The sequence below is a fragment of the Epinephelus fuscoguttatus genome, linkage group LG16 (assembly GCF_011397635.1).
Source record: "Epinephelus fuscoguttatus linkage group LG16, E.fuscoguttatus.final_Chr_v1".
NCBI classification, from domain to species: domain Eukaryota; kingdom Metazoa; phylum Chordata; class Actinopteri; order Perciformes; family Serranidae; genus Epinephelus; species Epinephelus fuscoguttatus.
Window position 1 is genome coordinate 29,818,144 of NC_064767.1, and position 15,167 is coordinate 29,833,310.

At 39.3% G+C, this 15,167-nt stretch overlaps 1 protein-coding gene across 2 annotated transcripts in view; it reads right to left on the bottom strand.

Annotated features, from left to right (window-relative positions):
• Window positions 1–9,914: 9,914 nt before the first annotated feature.
• The window catches only part of vwc2 (von Willebrand factor C domain containing 2), a 32,398-nt gene continuing 27,145 nt past the window's right edge, over window positions 9,915–15,167 (bottom strand). For both annotated transcript variants that reach the window (XM_049601134.1, XM_049601135.1), the window contains exon 4: window positions 9,915–10,572. In XM_049601134.1, coding sequence (XP_049457091.1) covers window positions 10,421–10,572 — 152 coding nt within the window. In that variant the 3' untranslated portion in view covers window positions 9,915–10,420. The remainder of the gene's footprint in view (window positions 10,573–15,167) is intronic.

The following is a 15,167-nucleotide window of genomic DNA, read 5'->3' on the forward strand; positions in this document are numbered from 1 at the left end:
AATGCTGAAATGCTGTCCTCCAAGATGCTCTAAGCCGTATTACTCACCTACCTGGCCTATAACAGCCTGTGATGGATAGGGCCAGATTGAACCTGCAGTCACCTATCTAACCCATGTCATTTAGAGAAAATAGGGGATTTGCTTTCACCCAAGCTTAAATTACTTCTTAACACTAATACAAAGCCATGTTAGACGTTTGCTTCCCATATCCTTTCCTTCTAAGAACCGGTAATCTGAGCATATCTCACTGTGTGAGATGTACTCCACAGATGTATGAATGGGGAGACAATTCAACCCTGCAACAGTGTCACCCTCATCTGGAGGCAAGACAAGGCAGAGAGGTGAAATTGAAAATGTGAATGTCTGGCTAATGGCAGAAGAGGAGTGCTGGAGATATAATACCAAATCTATAAAGGACAATTTCAGGCCCAAGACTCTGGAGACTCAGGCGCTCAATCATGAAGTGATTCACCCAGATTGATCAAGGAGCGTCGTAATCACATGGGAATGTTACATGTGGCTCCAAGGATGACTCGCAGAACTGTCAAGAGATTCAAAGCTGGATTTAATGGATTTGAGGTGATGTGCTTAGAAACCATTTCAGAAGGTGCAAATAGAATCCTGAAAGCATTTTACCAGCATTTAGCAGCTGTCCAGTGAAATTAATGTTCAGAACAGTAAAATTTGGAGGAATAAAGTCGCCAGCAGAGAAACAGAAGGCTGGAATTCACTCTGTCGTCTCACAGCAGAAATTCAAAGGACCGTATCTGTGAAAGAAGAATCGCAAATCTACTAATGAACCGCGCCGTTGATAACAGTCCCGTATTAAGCAGAAAGCCTAAATGCACTTACAGATAACAAGCCTTCTTTTATTTAAAGTGATTCTGGTTAAAAGCTCAGTGCTCCCTCAGAAATTGAAATAAACGCTGCAAATGTGACATTAAATATTCATAACCTTCAGCTGTCATCTAGCTCTTCCTGTGTGAAGATACATGTGCAGCAAAAAAACAAAATCCTACATAATTAATCACTTTAATAAGTGAGAAGTCCACGAAGGTAGATCATAACAGCATTATGGGAGAGTGAATTCATTGTGTAGCTGTATTAGATGAGACATTAAGAGCTGCATGAGCTGCTTTCTGGAGATATTATTAATCACTGTTCCCTAACACTGCCTGCTATAGATGCAGGAAGGTAAACTGCATGCTGACCCTTTGCTTATTTCCCTGTCTTATGGGCTCACGGAACATTTTCACCTCTGTCAAATCATTGTCTCACAAAGCTTTTAATGCATTTCATAAGATTGCAGACAGATAGGGCCAATGGCGCAGGCTTACACTCGTGTATGTGAAATCATGAAAGTAAACCCATGCTTTCAAAACTTTAGATTGAAGATCTCACTGAAGCGTTTTGATCTTTAACTTCAATCAAATGGCATCTCTATTCTGAACTTTAAAGACAAACCATGCTCAAAAAATTATTCATATAAAGTCCTGCCATGTTCATGAAATCACTTCTGTTGCTATACTTTGCGCTGCAATATGACATAATAATTTCATAAAACAATAACTCACCATTTCAAAAGACTCAATAAGGCTTTGCAAATCCCACTCAGTGCATTAAAGGACTTTATCAACCAGCTTTTGAACAAAATTGGAAATACTCATTCCAGTATCTCCCTCAAGTGTGTGTAGATAAATAATTACATGGCTTTCAATAAATGACTGAGTGAGAAACATATCAAAGATGTCAAAGAGGGAGGAATGTGTCAGAAATCCAAAATGCTATTTATTGATAAAAATACATTTGCCATGGACAAAAAGTCTGATATTATCTCAGTTATTATTCAGTCCTTTTCTGAATACTTGGCCGTTCAAATATAAGACAATTTCATAGCCTGAAACTTCATAGAAAAACAGTGGGGGTCTCAGGGGTTGTTTGTATTTGTATATTTCTACCTTAAAGGTAAAGTCAGCAATTCCGGATAGACGTTGTTAATATTTATCAATACCCAAACAAATACTGTAATAATACATTTACCGTCCCTCTTGAACCCACTGCCTTTCTCTTTACACATCAATGGCTCTTCCACTGTCCTGTGGACGAGCATGAACACCCCCTGTTGCCAATTAGCTGGAAGAGTGTTGTGTGCCCTGGTCTGAGCCACTTTGTTTGTTTCCCATTCTCAGAGTCAGGGCTGTGTATGAACACTGGATTTATTTTCAGTGCTCACCAGTGACTGTATATAAAAATGGATGACTGCAAATCCTACTGTTCAAAAATGAAGCCAATATATCGCAGATACAGCTGCTGCTATTGTGCTCCTTTAGAGCCAGAGTCTGCACAGTAGGGCACACCGGTTGACACACAAAGCTGTCAGTCATGATGTCACACACCCCCTTTTTTATATCATCCAATGACTAATGAACACTTGAACATACATCAACGTAATAAGAACTACCTAAAATGATGAATGAATGAATTTATTTGACTTGCTGTGCTGTGAGGGGGCAAGGCTTTAGGACCTATTCTGCAGCCAGCCACCAGGGGGCGATCAAGATGTTTTGGCTTCTCTTTTAGGGAGCTGTCATGCTGTCCATTTTTATAACCAACCTATGGTGCACACACAAAATGGACAGCTAGCAGACTTTAAGGAGATATTTGCTGAATTTGACAAAAGGTGTATTGGGTTGGAGTTGCTGACTGCGCCTTTAAGTTTTTCTATTGACTTTAACCCTTGAATAGATTGGTTTTTAGAAACCCATTTCTTAAGATACAAACAAAAGTTTTCAGAACATAATGTTGACAGAACGTCCCAGATAGCAAAATGTTACTGATTCAGCAGTCAGATTGAATCTGCATTGATGCCCGACACTGGAACCAATTTTAAAGAGCTTGTTATGTTTAATGTTGAATAAATATCAAATTTTCAGTCATGACTGACACTGAATCAATACTGATTCATCTGTGATCTCAAATGGTGCCGTAGATTGAGTTTCAGTTGATGCTGATGTATTGAAATAATGTTAAACTAACAAACTAAAAACTAACTTCACTCACAAAAAAGCTAGCATATAAACATTTTCAAATTGAAAATGACAGTAGGATCAATTTAAATTTGTATAATATTTACTGACAAAGTTAAGTTTGCCACCTTTGAATATTTCTTGAAGTGAAATATAATATCACAACATGTCTTGCAAATTAAACAGTGAGTAAAATACTCGCAGAACATGCAATATTAATGCAATCACCTCATTTGATTCCACACTTGTCATTTTTATTGTGAAGTTAATCCTTCCTTTGTTCCGGCCTCTCTTTGTCGAGCACTTCTCTGAATTGCTGAAGGTCAGCTGATATCGTTTTGTTTTTGCAGTGCAGTCCTCGAGAGGGGAAAAATTAAAAAGGCAGAGAAGATAAGATAGGTGAGATGGCTGCAGAAAACATAAAAATTGTACCTTGAAAAATTACAACAGTAAGTAAATGTTATCTTTTTTGAAGGGAAAAAGATAACATTGATAGATATGAAAATTACCTATCATATAGCCTATTAACTAAAACTATCCTTAATACACATTCTTAATTTGCAAATGTTTTGTTTTCAAAACCTTTAAGGTGAGGACAGTTTAGTCAGTATTTAAATAGTGTTATTTAAATATGTAATGCACTTAGGTAAAGTAAAGTTAAAGTTCCACTGACCGTCACACACCTGAGTGTGTGAAATTTGTTCTCCGCATTTGACCCATCCCCTGAGGGAGCGGTGAGCAGCAGCGGTGCCGCGCTGGGGAATCATGTGGTGATCTAACCCCCCAGTTCCAATAACTACTTAGATTGTAGTTATTGCACTGTGTTGGACCAAATTTTAACATACATTATAGAGATATAGCAATGTAATACAGTTTCTTTCAAAACAACCACAAAGCAAACATACAAACACACAGTCCTGACAGACTACCGCTTTCCCCACAAATCTCCTGACTACAGCCAGTAGGTGAAACAAGGTGACTGTATGGGGCCGAGTCAGCCCCATGACATACCATTACTTGCAGGTTGTGGGGGACCATGAGATGTGGTACTGGCCTGAGGTGCCCTCTGGTATCTCTGTGAAAACACATACTTGCTGTAAACAAGGAAATTAAACAGCTCTGCACAAAACCATATCATGAAAGATTTTTTTTGTATTTCATTTTCAGTTCACTTACCATTATTAAGCTCCCAGTAGTCTCAAAGGAGGTGTCTGCACACAGCTTGAGCTGTAGATACTCTTAATATCAATCCTGAAAAGGAGCCATAGAACGTTTCCCTTTATCTGAAAAGATGACTTTAAAATGTTTTTGAAGAATTCTATTTTCCTAAAGGACTTGAAGTCAAAGTACCCTGATAAATCTTCCATGTTTTTTAATAGCCAATCACCCATTTGTATCTCTGAGACATATATAATTGTACTAGTTTGAGCCCAACCAGCAAAGGTGACATGTAAATAGTCAAATCAAATCAGCAACAACAGCTGTTATTGTTTTCACCAAGATAAAGTGGTCCTGGAGCAGAAACTATCACATAGGGGTTTTAAATACTTTGCCAGGTATCTGTCTGTCTGTCTGTCTGTCTGTCTGTGGACAGGTTCTGTCACTGATAGCACCACAACTGTGCAAGATGCAGTCAATAAACTTCACAGCTGTGTGGCTGAGATCAAAATGGAGGCCGAGTTAAAAGATGGGTGTGGTCTGAGCACAGGCGCCAGAAGGGTGGGGGGTAGAAAATAGGAAAGGTAAGTCACAAGATTATTGTGATTTTAAATGTTTTACAATGTGCTGAGTATTGCAATAACACATATTGCGATTTATTAGCTTTTTTAACGGCAAATGATATTACCAAAGAAAATTTTGTTTATGTAATTGGATTTTGTTTTCAGTCACCTCTCTTTAATCATTTTTTTTATTGCAGCAAAATGTATGCAGTGGACTGAAAAAGCAGTTGATTTTATGACTGTAGTAGGCCAGCAAAAGTTGGATTTGTATTTAATATATTCATAATTTGAATTAAATGCTAATAGCTAGCCTAATGCTTGCTGGCATAACTTCTTTAGTAACAAACATTTTACAATAGTCATTTAAAAACATTTACCAGTAAAGATGCATGATAATTGCACTTGTTCAGGCTTTTGTGATATAAAAACACTAACCTACCAGAACATTGACAAAGAACTTGAAAGTTCTGGTTTGCTGCATTAGGCTTCTTTTTTGAGTTTACTTTTTTGTTCTTTTATTACTGAGCTAACTAGCCTATTGTTTGTTTGCACCCCTCTAGATCCGCCTTATTATGGATCCCACTGCTTTTTTTTTTTGGCAAATCCCACCCTACAAGAACTAGTCAGTAACATCATGAGTACTACACCAGTAGGGCAGGACTTGCCAAGAAAAGCAATGGGATCCATAATAATATGCCAGATCCCATCAAATATTAGAACTACTAGTCTCCAATCAATAGACCAATTTGCCAAGACAATAATGCAGCCAAGCTGACGGTGAAATAAATCCAAAATACACTGCCACCAAATGTTGTGCCTCAGGACAGTCACTCCTATCACTGAACTGAAGGGTGCTCCTCCCATCCTGTAAACCAGCCCCTGATCAGAAGCATGGACAGCTGCACTAGTTATATTGTCGATATTTACGCCACTGCATCACAGTGAAGAAGTGCTTTAAGATAAGTGTATCCTACAACCCCTTAAATGACTGTTCTCAAGTCCTCATCTAATTCATACTATTTTGTCGGGAAAGCTGGCAGCAGGCACAGTGAGGTGAACATATCACCTTAAAAAAATAAAATGTTGGTTTTAAGTAGAATTTATATATAAGTTCAACCATATAACAATGGTTGAGTGCAGGGGTCCACTTTTTGCTGTAAGGTTCATGTCCTCTGAGCTTGTAATTTAATGCTATGCCCCAATTCTGCTTTGACTAATCACAAAACTAAAATCCTCATCATCCCTTGCTTCAGATTTGTCTTCATTTTCAGAGCTGCTTTCATCAAAACCCTGCAAAATCAAGGACAGTGATGTGTCAGCACGTTAATATAAACAAACTTCGTAATCCTTTTGACTTTTAACCTTTTGTTTATTTGTAATATCAGTGACACAAAATAATGTCAAACAGGGAAACACATATAAAACAGCAGGTCTATAAAGCTTCTAGAGAAAACATTTCAACATTTAAATGTAACACATCGACACCAGAGATTCGTGAAACAAGAAATATCTCTAGTCTGGTTTCTTTTCTCCAGGGAAGGTAGCTTGATTTTTACATCACCTGCTCTGGTCAGTGATTTTAATCCCATCCGGAGTGCATATGTGGGTAATTTTTCCTCTCTACAGTAATAATTACAGCAACAATTACCGGCTGTTTTATGGTGAACCCGCTGGTCCTTCTATAATTTAATTCCTGTCCAGGCCGACGTCCTTGTATTTTTAAATGGAGTGAGTTCTTTGCACAGGCAGAGCTGCTTGTCCTTCTCATTTTTATATCATTTAATCAGCTCAGTGTGAAATGTGACTTTTATGAGAATATATAGGAAGAGAAAATTGTTTTCACTAACCTGATAGAAAGAAACAAAGTTAACACAGACATATAGACAGGCTGACATTGCTACTCCTAGCCATCCTAGCATGGCTAGGAGTAGCAATGTCAGAGAGGACTTTAGATTTAAAGAGAAAGCTCAGATCTTTTAAAGTAGGGTTGTATGTGGTGCATATTCAGTGGCAGGAGTGCCGACATCCCAGCCAACATTTGTATGTGATGCCCATGTGAGTAGTAAATAGGCTAAAAAATGGCCCCTATATAGGATTGCCCATGGGTTCCATTATGGGTTCCATTATGGGTTCCATGCCAGTTGCCCACATGGTTGGGTTTAATCAAGGGGGCCCCACATAAGTTATGCTAGGGCTATGTGGGTACGAAGTGGGTATGGGCCCAAAATGGGCATCTTATCTGGGGCCCACTTGGGTAAACCCATCCATGTGGGCAGTTGGCATGGGGCCAATGTGGAACCTGTGGACGATCCCATTAAAAGACCATTTTTCCATCCATTTATGACCCATATGGGCCATGGCTGGGATGGAAGCTAAACATTTTACTGTTTGACGGGGGCAGCAGCAAAATATATTTTAGACACCTAAAAACATCTATAACAGATGTATGCTTTACCAAGAGTATTTTCACTCCTTTACCTTTTCATCAGACAGCCTGTTCTGACGGGGAAGCCATTTCAGTTCTCCATGCTCTCGTCAAAACCACCAGACTCCAGTAACAGTAATTCAGGCTTGCTGAACAGGTCACACAATAACACAGACAAAACTAATCAAGGCAGCGGTCCACCAGCAGCTCCTGTGTTCAGTGGTATTAAATTACTGTTTTTCTCAGAGTCTGGCTTTGAAAAGAGCGATATAGCAGCTTCAGTTCACCATCGGAAATCGCTGTCTGATGGCAAGGTAAAGCAGTGACAATATTCTAAATACAGCGTATACTTAAATTGATAGTGATTTTTTTTTTGTTTTGTTTTGTTTTTTAGTTTTTAGGTGGGACTTTCAGGTGGCTAAAATATCTGTTGCTGAAACCTTGACAGCAGTACAATGCTTAGCTTCCATGTCAGACTCCAGCCTGCTTCTCCAAACTGGGGGCGTGCCATGTGATATCTACTGTATGCAATATACTGATTATGGATAAGTACCTCATACAGACCCATTTCCAAAAACACAACCTATCCTTTTAACTGATAAAGCAAAATCAAAGAATTAAACAAGATATGTGTTCATGGAATTTTACAAGGATTTAGCTAATAGGAGCTCTTGACTGAGCAAACTATTTTATACAGGGACAATACCAAACTAGAGGCATTTTTCTTGATAAACACTTAAAATTATCAACTAGTAAGGTGTAGATCCATCATCGAGAGCCCACAGTTCCGGAGGACATTTAATTTAATGCTGTTATATTTGAGTTACAGAAGTCTTGTTGTGAAGACGCATGCTGATGAACCTTTCAACTTTCCAACTTTCAACTTATGATGCTCTAATTTCAAATTACAGAGTTGGCTGATTGCTATAGATGAATAATGAATTTCATCACTTACTGTAATATGAACACACATCTCATCTCAGTGCAGCGGTGTGCATTGTCCAGAACAGGGCAGAAGCCTAATTACATAGTTAGAGCTTTGGGGAGACCAGGCTAATCTCTTATGGGTTTCTCCAACAGATGTGTCCAATTAATGGCCTGTCTTTGAAGGAGTTTAGATGTATACCACTCTGGGAATTTTATTTCAAAGTAAAAGACCCGGCCTCGTTTCTGATGAGTAGACTTTATAGGCAGTCTTAATCACGGCTTTCTTCCATCCGCCCAGTCATACACAGAGCTGATGTTGAATAAATGCTGGAATATGAACTGATCTGAGGCCAACTGTGAATGCTAATGACCTGGACAGAGCAGATAGTGTTGACAGATAACATCCCTGGTCGGAGTCATTACTTCACTGGCTGATACACAGCAGGTAAGCCGCTTGGACAATTAGACATGAGGGAGTATTATCTTGTAAAATAAAAGAATAGACACGACACTGCAGTAATTCCTCTAAATAGATGAAAATTGAGGGGGCATACGAAAATGAGCACTTTGTATTACTGGTGAGGACTGCTGGACAGGAGAGAAAAATCCCACAATCATTAACCACTTGCATGCAGGAGCACAAGTCCTGTTTTCCTTGAATGAATGAGTCCGGTTGGAGAGGACCTTTACAGTCGTAGAAACAGAGGAGTTAAGCCTGGCCAGAAAACCTTAATAGATCTGTGCCACCGCTCCCCTACTGCTCAGAGAGAAGCCTGTCACGTAGCATGTACATGCATTTAGGCTTATTTACCTCGATCCTGCCGACTGGCTGACAGGCACGTCTCACTGCTGGAGATGCAACATCGTTGTCTGGCAACCCCTCGATCAAAGAGTTCTGCGGAGTGGCCAGAACATTGCAAAGGGTGACACAGAGAGCGCCGCTCTGCAAATGCAAAAGATGACAGGAAAACACAGAAACACAACATCTGCATCCATTCATCAGAGCCTGCCCTTCAGCGTTCATAACCTGAACTTAAATTATTAATCATCATTTTGATCTGCTGGTCGATGGGCCCCTTGGCATTGCCAGATACATGCATTCATTACTCCTCCTCATCCTCAAACGGAAGATGAAGACAAGAAAAATATGCTGCAAGTCTTTTGACCTTTCAATTTCTAATTTTTTGGGAGCAAATTGGGATCAATGACATCAGAGTCTCCAGAGACAACTATTATAAATCCACAGGCAACTAGTGAGATTCTATTTTCTCACTTTCCAACCTCCCTTATTTATATTGTGGTGCTTTTAGCTATTGAGAATGAAACCGCAGCATTGCTAAATAACTTAATATTCTCTTGACAGTTCATTAAATATTTACCTGTAGTTTCCTCACAAACAGTTCTCATCCTGGGACTTAAAAACAAGAAAATGCCAGCATCTAACCAGTGAATTTGTTCACGTTTGTCACACTCAAAGGTTACCTGTGATATCTCAAACACAAAATTGGAATAAATTGGGTTGATCATTTTGTCTCAGTATCATTTGTTGCTTCAAGTGAAACTGCAAAACATTTTTATTCGGTTGGAAGTCTGCAAATGTAAAACACCATCCTCTCAGCAAAGGAGACCTACAGTTGAAAAGCACCATTTGAGCATTTACAGAGCGCAGATTGGCATTTATTTGAAACATGAACACACGGTACCAAGAGAAATACAAAAAAGCACTTTCAAATCAAAACACATTTGAACATCCAAAAAGATCAAAGAAATCAGGAAACAGTCAAGTCCTCTTGAATTTCCTTCCTTTTTCTCGTCATTTTTAACTCTGCACTTGATCTTCCCAAACAGTTAATCTTAACCCATCAATCTGAAATGGATCGCACATAGTCTGCACTTTGGTGGTAGAGGGACGGGTGTCAGGATTTGTCAGGTGACACCGCATGTCGAGACATTGAGGTTTTCACCTCCAAAGACAGCTGTGTGTGTTCTATACATTCTGTTTTATTGACCTCTGGTCCAATACATTGCTTAATAAAATACAGAGGCTATAAAAAATATCTGTTCACTAGTTCAGCATTAATTACTCCTATATTTGTATATATTCATAAATAATTTAATACATAGATAAATAGATATTCTGTGTGTGGATTATAAACTTTCATAAAAGCTTTTTTTTTTCAGTAGAGTGACTATAAATGCTGAAATGCTCGGGGGCTGCTGTCCGACCCTGATGTCCGGTAGATTGGGTGAAAAGGCCGAGAGTTTACATGCAGATTGGCACTGGTGTTGCGTGCCAATGTCCCCTCAGACCGTGCCAGTCTCTAGCTCCGCTGGCACTCGTTCTTACTGCAGGTGGCCTGACGCTCAATCTGCCATGTGCCCTCCTCGTATGTGCAGTAGCAGATTGTACACTCATCAATCTTCACCTCTCGGCCGGCCGGTATCACTGATGTGTCCGCGTAGCAGTTTGGCCCTGTAGGTGGTACGAGAGAAGCAGGGAAAGTTTGGAGCAGAACAGAAAGCAAGCCTTATAATATGTTTCAAAATGGGATCTCAAACCGGCCTTATATATTTTTAATGCGTTTCTTTTGTGTTGTCAGCAACATGTCACTTTATCGAGGTCAGACTAAAAATGCATGATTTGCTTTGCTCCTGTGATTTAATATGCTGTGGGAACTGTGCTCCGGTCAAACTAAATCAACAGAACCTTGATGATAGGTCAGTTAATGGTTTATAGTTCAAAATCTGACTTGCACACACATATACAGAACATTCATCCTTATGTTGGCGCTGCAGTAATTTTAAAGAAAAAACTGTGTTATTGAGGTTGCACTTGTCTGTGTTATTTTCCTGCTACTAGACCCATCAAGGACACTGTTCAATGTGTAAAAACGTCATTTAAGGACTGAATACACAATTCAAAGTCACACCTCTTTATGCTGCTGGAAGGATCCCAATCAGTTTGAAATCCTGTGAATTCACAGACACCCTTGTTAGTTTGGACGCAAGTGAAATATGAAATGCAGTAACTTGCACATTTTCCACTCCTGCAAATAAAACATCTTGCAGTGTTTTTTTGTTGATAAATCTGGTAAGTGCCATTAAACACCTGGATAAATAACGTGTGAATCAAGACGTTGACCCGGATTAACATAGTATCAATGCAAGCATTCTATTTCACATGCACTGGGCATCAGGGAGACACTTTTTTCCTTTATGTGCAGTTTATAACCTGTGCCACAAAGTGAGGCTGTGTAACATTTGAAAGAAGAACATTCTTTCTCTTACAAATGACAAGTTGAGTTCATAAACAATAAAACACACCCTATAGCCCAATCATACACTCAGGGTTGTTTGCTGCTTTTTGGTCTAGTGTGACCAGGAGCACATGGTGGCTCATGTTAGCTAATGTCAGCACTGGGCAAGCTGTGGTAACAGACTGAATATACATAGCAGATATCTAATAATAGTAATTCAATTCTTCCTCGTCAAAGTGAACATTTTCAGCTTCTACAATGTCATTCCTCCCAGGACATGGGTCTTCAACAGGGGGGCCCGTGTGGATATTTGATCCCATCCAGCCATTTTCGTAACCGCTTATCCTCTCGAGGGTGGCGGGGGGGCTGGAGCCTTTCCCAGCTGACATTGGGCGAGAGGCACGAGCAATTTAGAGTCACCAATTAACCTATCCCCAACCTGCATGTCCTTGGACTGTGGGAGGAAGCCGGAGTACCCGGAGTTGAAAACCCACCCTGACACTGATATCTGATTGCATAGCCATAATTCTAGGTCATTGTAGATATCTGAAATTGCATTTTTACTAGTCGTAATGCCAATTGTGGATATACATAATGAACTTTCTACAAGTCAACATGCCTTTTTGATCATCAAAATTACACAATGGGTATCTGGAACATTTTTACTCTGGATAGCCTACCTGAAATAAAAATTATGACTAGTAACAAATGGATTGTAGATATCTGGAATTAAAGATTTTCCTAGTAAGGAGTCTATTGCAGATAGACTTCATTGTCAATATCTAAAAATGACTTGAAAATGACCTGAAACTGAAAGCCCAATACGCATGAATAGATAAAGTGATGCCATTTGTCCTCAAAGAATGTCATTGTGGATATTTCAAATGTTGAATTATGAATAGCCTATAAATAATACATACACAGTCTAGTGATTAAATGTGAAAACAGCCACTGATACAGCTTTGAGGATTAAAAATAAATCTTAAATTTAGCTTTGACTACTACTTATTAAGTTGTAGATATACTGAAATACAATTTCTACTAGTAAGAATTGTCTTGTGGATATTTTTAATTAGCATTCTGACTAGTGAGAATATAGTTCTGACTAGGAGGAATGCTATTTTGAATATCTAAAATGTCATTATAGATAGGAGTGTGGTTTAATTAAATGTTAAAACAACTTGCCCTAAAAGAGTTTGGCTCGTTAAAGAGAGCTGGGTGCTAACTAAGGACACAAGCTAACGTTAAAAGGATTAGTACCCTTCCTTCCTTGCCATCTTGAATTACCATCTCAGTTAGCATGTTAGCCTTACAACCTAATAAATAGCTTTATAGCTGCATCTACCGCCATGAATGCCTGGGTTTTTAAGTGACCAGAGTTTGTCCCCTGCATTTTAAATTTCTCAAACATCCATGCTCAACAACTGTAGTTATTTTTGCTATGGGCATTAGCCCACCATGCAGAGCCCCATTCAGGGTCTTGTAGCTCAAAGATTCTTTTATTGGTGTTTTCTATAGGCTGCATAGAAATAATGGATGTAGCCACCATGACATCATCCATCGGTTTGAGGATGATCATTTTGAAGCACTGAGTGTGGCATTTTGGCTGTTGCAATCTTGTTTCTTTTTGGAGACAAAAGTGACCATATTTGAATGAGAAATTGGAGCTGCCTGTATGCCTCGACTGACCAGATGGTAGCCACTCCTTAATCAAAAGGTAGCTAAAGTACGCCCTGTTTTATCCTCTACTTCATTCTGAATTTACAAAATAATTTACAAAATGAACATCATACTGTGTTAAAGAAGACTTCAAACTAGCAACTGAAACTACAAACTCATTAGGAAAATGTTTACTGAGGTAATAAATCAAGTGAGAAGTAGGGTTCTTTTCTTATACACTTTTATACAATAACTTCCAAATAGAATGTGATGCACCACTTACGTGAAATTAATTGGTTAGTTTTTTAAGTGTACACTATATTTAGAGTATTTTCACCACTTCACCTTGCTGTCAAACAGCCCTTTGAGGAACTGAAGCTGTTATATCAAAGCCACAAGACTCCATTGACAAAAACAGTAATTTCACTGAGCAGAACACGGGAGTCTGTGGTCTACCGCTGCCTCGATTGGTTAGGTTAAGGGGAAAAAAATATTCCAAATATAGCATAAACTTAAACTGATATTTATTTTTTTAGGTGGCTAAAATAAATTTTGCTGCATTCCGCATAGGGATGGGAATTGATAGGATTTTATTGATATCAATGCCTTTATCAATTCTGCTTATCGATCCGATTCTTTATCGATTCCCTTATCGATTCCTACTGTGAATTAATGATATCACCTCCTGTCGTTTGTAACCCAAGACATCTGCTTTCATAACGTTTTATTATGAACCTTAAAGCCATGGTCTAGTTTAGAAAGACGATGAGAAAGATTTTAAAAAAAGCACCCCAGGGATGCGCGAGGCTCCACAGCGGGCTAGCAGCTCCAGGGAGGCTAACAACAACAGCGTCCTGCCGCCGTCTACCCGGAGCGGGGATGCACCGAAGTTCCACAGCGGGCTAGCAGCTCCAGTGAGGCTAACAACAACAGCGTCCTGCCGCCGTGTACCTGGAGCGGGGATGCGCAAGGCTCCACAGTGGGCTAGCAGCTTCAGGGAGGCTATTAACAGCGTGAAGTGAAGCCACGGCTTTGACCGCTTCTGTCTCTCCGCCATTACATCTTCTTTGTTGTTGAACGTGCTGCTGACTGACGAGCATAGATTCGGCGTAATGAAAAGAATCGATAAGGGAATCGTTAAGCAAAAAGGCTAATGATGTCGATGAATTGAACCAGTTGGAACCGGTTCTTAACAGGAACCGGTTCTCGATTCCCATCCCTAGTTCCGCATCCACAGCAGTACATTCTGTGCAGGTCTGGTTTATCAAGGACACTAATAACGGAACACAGTACATAAAATCAGCACAGCAGGAACGTCAAATAGGTCGGACCGCCGTGTCTACCTATATTGTTACAGTTATGTCTGACAACAGAAATTAACAAGCCTGCAGATTTCACATGTCTCTGCAGGTTAAATCAATTGCCTTCGTCTACCCAGAAGTGACTGTTGCGTGTCACAGCATGTCACAGGGATTTGGTCTATACAATCAGACTTTTATTGCAACGAATGGAGTCGCCCCCTGCTGACCATTAGAAAGAATGCAGGTTTAAGACACTTTTGCATTGGCTCCACTCTAACCTGGAGGTTATATTGTTTATTTGTTATTATTACATGACAAGGTTTTGATAATGTTTCAAGCCAAAGTAAGTCAGTGTTCTACAGAGGTAGAGATTTATTTAGCAATACATATATATATATGTATATATATATATTTAGCTATGATATAAAATATTATGAGCAGAATTATCCAGCAATACATTTCTGTTTTTCACAGCGACTGATGAAAGAAAGCCCTGTATGTGAAAACACATTTTGGAACGAAGGCCAATGGGAGACAAGTAAGTTTGAAAGTAGGGCAGGACTTCAGTTATTGTTTTACCATTGCTTTTAGATGCTGTTGCACTGACCACATTTCCATATGGAGTTCGGTGCAGCTAGTCATTTTATATTGTTTCTTTTAGACAAGTTTCATGACATCGCAGCAGACTTGAATACAGGCAGTCAAAGAAGAGAATGAACACAGGAGACAAAATGCACTACCCTTCATTTCATTTCTCTCAGTGGAAAATGGGCTCTAGCATCTGAGCTTTCATTGATTGTTTCCCAAAATAGTGTTACAGCACAGAAAAAAAAAATACGAGCATCAAGGTT